The following is a 6,538-nucleotide window of genomic DNA, read 5'->3' on the forward strand; positions in this document are numbered from 1 at the left end:
TTGGGCAGTCGCGAAGACGCTCCCCAAAAACCTAATTGCCGATCCCCCGAGCAGGGTCTCGAACGGCCCCAAAAACATAATTGCCGATCCCCCGAGCAGGGTCTCGAACGGCAAGGGCTTCGGAGGCACCTGCCCTCTCGCCTCTCTGTGCGCGCAGAGCCACGAGATGGAAATACCCTCACTCGGCGGCTGAACTGTGATTCTGAAAGTGTTTCTCGCGTACCGAGTGACAGGGGTGCTCCTCTATTTAACCTCTCGCAAAGGGAAGCTGAAGGAGAAAGGTCGCCGAGTCACGCTAAGAGTCGGTCAGCTCTCGCCGAGTCACGCCATGAGTCTGCCTGCCTCGCCTCGCCTCGCCTCGCCACGCCACGCCCGGTCCGGGCGGCAGCGGCGGCGCGCGCGCGCGTGTGGCATGCCCTTGTCCATTTCTTGACTTCTCAAGTTAAGTAGAATAAATCCCACCATATAAGTCAAGGCAAAAGACCCTTGACTTCCAATGTGGTACTATTGGTATTCTCCATCATTACACACCATAGAGTTTATTCAATAAATAGGCCAAGCCCATAAAAGATCCAACATATTCTGCTTTTATTATATTCTATCGGGTCTTGGTGATGCAGCACCATCACCATTGCTAATAGTAGCCTTCATCTTTAGTATATCGGACGACGCCTCCATTAATGACATCGTCTAGGCAACTTCACCCTAAACGCAGCACTAGTTTGTATCTATGTTCGAGTTCATCTCAAAATCTAAGACGTAAAACTGATGTTTCGTCTATATATATAGACTCTGTCTTCAATGATGATCCACGTACGAATGAAAAGATAATTTTATAATGCAGCTCATAGATATGGTTTGATATCACTTTTTCACGTGAGTCAACAGAAAATTATCGAAACAAGTTAGTTTCAAAATCTGGCAGTGTGCTGCATCACGGTATTTTGGGCAGTTGAGTCATATAACATTTAGATTGAGAATCTTTAGCTGTCCCTTAGGGTGCGTTTTGTTGCAATGACATTACAGAATGGGATGTGACGATCCCTCAAATAAGTTTGTTTGGTTCAGGGTCAATGGTTCGGACAGAACTACCCTAATGTTGTCTCAGTTATCTCTCAAAATTGGAGGGACGAGAGAAAACACGAGAGTACGTTCCTGTCCATCCCTGTCCTAACTGTCCCACAACCAAACGCACCCTAAGTCGCCACTCGTGCCTGTATTTGGATTTGGATTAATTAGCTTACCTAAATCTGCAGGTCCAAACAACTAATACGTGGTATCCTGTAGTCGTTCGTCTAAACAAGCGACCCCGGATCACATGCATTGATGCGCAAGCACAGCTGATGGTTCCATCTTTACTACTCTATATGTTACTACTGTAGGCGTGCACAGTGCTTTGTTCTGCCCCTCCGCGCCCCTGCTCGCCGATGGAAGGTCCGCCGCCTGCCGCTCTGTTCTTCGCGCGCAATCCGCCAGCGCGCAGACCTTTCCATCCGCGCCCGCGCCAAATCCGCCGCCCCTGCGCCAAATCCGCCGCCACGCCCCTGCTCGCCGATGGAAGGTCTCCACGCGCAATCCGCCGCCTGCCATCGCCAGCGCGCAATCCTTTCCATCCGCGCCCGCAACGCCCGCCCCTGCGCCAAATCCTCCTTGGACGCGCCCCGACGGCTCGCGCAACCCGTCGAGCAAATCCGCGTAGATCCCGTCTCCATCTCCCGTCAACTAGGCGAGTCCCGCCGTGAATGTCGCCCACCGGCCTCCCTTCGACTCTGACGCTCCCAGGACCACACCGCCCAAGCCGTCGAGCAAATCCGCGCTGTGCAAGTGGTGGCACAGCCTCGCGCCCGCCCTGCTCGCCGCCGCACTGGCGGTCACGGTGGCCGCGCTGCGGCCGACGACGGAGCACGCGGACGCCAAGGGGCGGCCGCCTCTGTGGTTCGGACCAGGAGGAGTGTTCAAAGTGGCCCTGTTCGCGGACCTGCATTATGGCGAGGACGCGTGGACGGACTGGGGCCCCGCGCAGGACGCCGCGTCCGACCGCGTCATGGCCGCCGTCCTCGACGCCGAGAACCCAGGTGCGTGCCTGCGCACGCTCTCCTTTTGCTCTCCTGGACCCTTTCCCTTTTCCTCCGAAAGAATCAAAGAACTAAAACGGAACTCCCTCTCTGCCTCATGGTCTCTGCGGCGGCGGAATCCGATCCACACATCTTCGCTCAGACTTGGTGGTGTACGAGCAGCCATAGATGTGCAGACATCCCTATTGGAAGAAGATCTGAACAAGAATTATCAAGAAGACAAAAGGTAAATAATACAACACCCATACTTATTCTTCTTCTGATTTTTGATAGTTTACGAAGAACAATACTATTGTGCAAACTGCTAAGCTGCTAGCTTGTTATCTGTTTTTAGACAATATACACCTCTTGTTAAGAATGGAGAGGTAGGAGATGATCCTGGAGGCAGCATGTCAAAGATAGAACTCACATGTTTGTTGTTCTTCTATTTTTTTATCGCTCATAAGGAAAATTGAGACCCTGCTCTTGATGTTTTAGACATGGCGTACTTCCTGTTATGGTGCCTGAAATTGGCATGAAGTTTCAGGATGAGGTAGAGGCTTGGAAGTTTTGGAATACATATGGATTAACACGGTTTTGAGGTTAGAAAGAGAGATGCAAACAAAAGAAAATCTATTGGAATACTGAGATCATTTAGATTTATTTGTGCAAAAGAGGGTCAGTGGAAATAAGGTAAAATAAGTCATATTGTAAACGACCACGAGCTAAAACTAGAACTAAATGTCTTGCTGTATTTTGAACTAAATGTATTATTATTGTTCTATCTTTTGGAGATAGAAATACGAGCATGCAGTCAATCTCAGCATGCATTTAGTTTCAATTAAATCTTGGTAAACAACTTGGCTGATTCTATTTTTCTTTAGTTGGATGTTAGTATTTCAGTTTTGGCTGATTCTATTTTTCTTTAGTTGCTACCATACTGTTTATTTTAGCTTGAAGCTACATATAATTCATATTACAGTTAATGACTTTGGGATATGGAGACATGTTATATCCCTCTCAACTTATTAGCTGGAGACATGTGATGAGGCCTGAAACTACCATTTGAGGTTACTCTATTTAATACATTCTTTTGGATCAATGGATTCTGAAACTCTTTTTGGACTTGTTTTGCAGCCATTTGACTGGATTAAGAAAACTTTCTTCGAGAAACCCCAACCAGAGGCATAAAAGGCTTGCAAGTCTGCAACTTTGGTACATCACTTTTGTCCGGGATGGTTCCTGACTGAAGAGAACTTGGATAACTCAGCAAATAATACTCATCTATATGGATTGTTGTGCTTGCTTCTGATGCAGGTGCTCTACCATGGACTCATATTTCCTTTTGCATTTTTTGGAAGCAATCTTCTAACTTAAGAGAGTGGCTTTTGTTTTAACTATTATTATTAAAAAATAGTATGTTGATGTTCACTTTGGTGGCATTACTTGCATAAAAGGAAGGCCCGCAGAACATGAAACATGATAGTTTACTATGTTTGTTGGCAGCTGAAACTAACTGAACGTGCCCATCCCTTGCAGTATAAATTTTATAGCCTTAGAATATGATGACATTATTTTTAATCCACCACTATATACTTCTTAAATGCATTTAGGCAAATGCTAATTTTTGATATTGCTTTTCAAAACTTTCAGGTTGCCAAGGATCCATCAGGGAAGGACATCAATGCACTTGAGCAGCACATCAAGAACCTCCTAAGCCCTTCCACCCCATTTTTCTTCAATACTCTGTACGACCCTTACCGTGTTGGCGCCGATTTTGTTCGTGGGTACCCCTACAGCCTTCGTGAGGGTGTCCCAACTGTTGTTTCTCACGGGCTTTGGCTCAACATTCCAGACTACGATGCCCCTACCCAGCTTCTTAAGCCCCTTGAGAGAAACACCAGGTAAAAATGATATATTTCAGCGTGTAGGTTCCATCATTCAGGTGGCCACCTTTTGCTAACTGGTGTTTCTTTCTTGCAATCAGGTATGTGGATGCTATTCTTACGATCCCAAAGGGCACCCTCTTTCCTATGTGTGGAATGAACCTTGCATTTGACCGTGAGCTCATTGGTCCTGCAATGTACTTTGGTCTTTGGGTGATGGCCAGCCTATTGGACTTGTTTTGCAGCCATTTGACTGGATTAAGAAAACTTTCTTCGAGAAACCCCAACCAGAGGCATAAAAGGCTTGCAAGTCTGCAACTTTGGTACATCACTTTTGTCTGGGATGGTTCCTGACTGAAGAGAACTTGGATAACTCAGCAAATAATACGAGACCCCCTCGTGTTTCCTTGTTTGTTTTTTTATTATTCAGATGTAGGCAATCCCCACGAGGGAGATAGGGAACAGAGAAACTGCTTGGTTCACCTGTGTTATATAATACTCCTGTATTATCCAACATGCATGTTTTAAAACATAAATTGATCCACAAATATATCTTGCTGATTAATATTGGACTATGATGTCATGTTCGAATGTTCCCATCACTAGAAGGAGGAAAAACAATGATGGCAACTTGGCGATGCTTTCCTTTCATGTTTCATCGTTATCGCTTTATCGCGCGTTCAACAGTTCCACTACGTTTGTGTGACATCAACCTGTCATGTTTTTCTTGAAATTAACAGAGGCAAATAATGTGCATTGTTTGGGCTTTGAACCTTTTTGCTATTTGCAATTATACACGGTCTATGATTACGATTATGATATGTTCAACGTACTGTAAAGTATTCTCTCCATTCTTATTTAGCGTTAGGGGTTCCTTTCAGTTTTCCAGCTTGTTCTTTGGTCGGATGATCTTTATCATGTTCTCTATCCTCTAGATGGTAGAGGTATGCCACATCTTACCATGTACGGTGAGTCTTATATCCCTCGGCATAGTTTGTACCATCATTTTTAAGGGCTCGTTTGATAGAGCTCCGTTCCATAATTTTTTTAGTTCCGAGAGTTGATTCTCCAATAGAGTGATTTCGAATGATTCTCTATCAGAAGTGAATCTTTCTAACGAAAACGATTTAGCAAAAGTTCATAAAGTGATTTCTGAATTACCTTTGCATAAAAATTTTGTAGTGAACACAAGCAATAAGGAGATGAGCATTTTAGTCTTTGTGTACTTTATTTAATGTGTTTAGAATCTATATAGTCCCTGAAACTAAATAGGGTAGGGACGGAAATTTAATTCCGAAAATAAACTTTAGTCCTGGAACTAACGGGACCTGAATTCATGGTTTACAAAACCGGCGGTAAACCAGTCGGTTTACCGAAAACGCCGGGGTGCGGTTTCGCTTAACCACCGGGTTTTTTTAAAATTCGTTCCAAATTCAAAAATTTTGAAAAAAATCATAAAAACCGAAAACCACCGGTAAACCGTTTTTTGGACCGATAAACCGCCAATTTTTGCCGGGAAACCGGATTTATGTATACATGGTTTCAGTTGCGCTCGAACCAATTCTCTTGACCTTGAATGGACATTTTGATGTTTATTTCATGAATGTTCAGGTCAACGGCAAGAGAAACCAATTGCGTTGTTTGAGTTTTAGATCATAACTCAAGATTTTTGTAGATCTTGGTGCTATTTCATCTGATGCGTCATGTTTTGGTGATTGATTTATAGTGAACCTGTAAGATTTAATGACCTTTATGACAGAACCAGCTGCAAGAGGAACCTTTGTTGAAGTAAATGTAATCGAGTTTCCTAGCAACCTTGTTCCTGCTGGTATCATATTTCTTTGAGCTAATCTTGTTCATCAGCTTTATATGGCTCTTGCTATGAACAGAAGCTATGTACTTGTCCGGATTTTGTATATTATAGTGATGTTTGCACTCTCCATCCGTTTTTAGTTCTATTGTTACTTCCGTCGCAACGCACGGGCACTCACCTAGTATATATATATTTATCGGCTGGCTACCCTACCCCAGGACCTCCTCCAAGCATCAGGAAGGAGTGAAGGAATTTCAGGCGCTTCCACGGCGACCCGCGGCCGGCTGGAAGACTCGCGCGCAAGCCCGCGAGCGCCACAAACTCCAGCCCCAACTCCCCACGTTCATCAGTTGTGGAGGGCCCGGCCGCGGCGGTGGTTACGTCAAACTCTGGAACATTCGGAAAGCCTCGCCCGGTCACGCAGCACAAACCAGAAGATTAAAAAAAAACTCTGATCCTGGCTCAACTACGATGTCCGATCCGGGCATCCGGCCTAGCAATATAGCTCTCAAATCCCATCTACCGATGTCCCGGCACAGCGCTGCGAGCGGGAACGTCATGCTCCGACCCACCTGTTCTTTTTCAACCGCAATCGTAGCCGTCCCTGATTTCGCGCGGCCGACGGCGACGCGCGGATGCGGCACGAGCACTGCGGAGCCGCGGCGCGCGGGCGAGGGAGACAGCGACAGCGACTACGTCGCGCGTACGATGTTGTTGCCCACGCCACGCACCTGGCCTGGCCGTCCTCGTCTTACCTTCTGCGCCGCTTCACTCACTCCGCCGCC

General features: G+C 46.0%; 1 protein-coding gene across 1 annotated transcript; it reads left to right on the plus strand.

The window, feature by feature from the left end:
• The first annotated feature begins 2,571 nt into the window (after positions 1–2,571).
• On the plus strand, positions 2,572–4,471 carry LOC118476818 (UDP-arabinopyranose mutase 3). The gene is made up of 4 exons (XM_035966590.1): positions 2,572–2,607; positions 3,192–3,239; positions 3,708–3,958; positions 4,042–4,471. The coding sequence occupies exons 1-4, from the start codon at positions 2,572–2,574 to the stop codon at positions 4,292–4,294; spliced, it is 588 nt and encodes a 195-aa protein (XP_035822483.1). The 3' UTR covers positions 4,295–4,471.
• The last annotated feature ends 2,067 nt before the right edge of the window (positions 4,472–6,538 follow it).

The sequence above is a fragment of the Zea mays genome, chromosome 3 (assembly GCF_902167145.1).
Source record: "Zea mays cultivar B73 chromosome 3, Zm-B73-REFERENCE-NAM-5.0, whole genome shotgun sequence".
NCBI classification, from domain to species: domain Eukaryota; kingdom Viridiplantae; phylum Streptophyta; class Magnoliopsida; order Poales; family Poaceae; genus Zea; species Zea mays.

Coding starts and splice junctions, on each gene's coding strand:
- LOC118476818 (XM_035966590.1), top strand. CDS start 2,572: ATGGTGCCTGAAATTGGCATGAAGTTTCAGGATGAG. Junction 2,608..3,191: donor GCATGAAGTTTCAGGATGAG/GTAGAGGCTTGG, acceptor CTTGTTTTGCAG/CCATTTGACTGGATTAAGAA. Junction 3,240..3,707: donor TCGAGAAACCCCAACCAGAG/GCATAAAAGGCT, acceptor CAAAACTTTCAG/GTTGCCAAGGATCCATCAGG.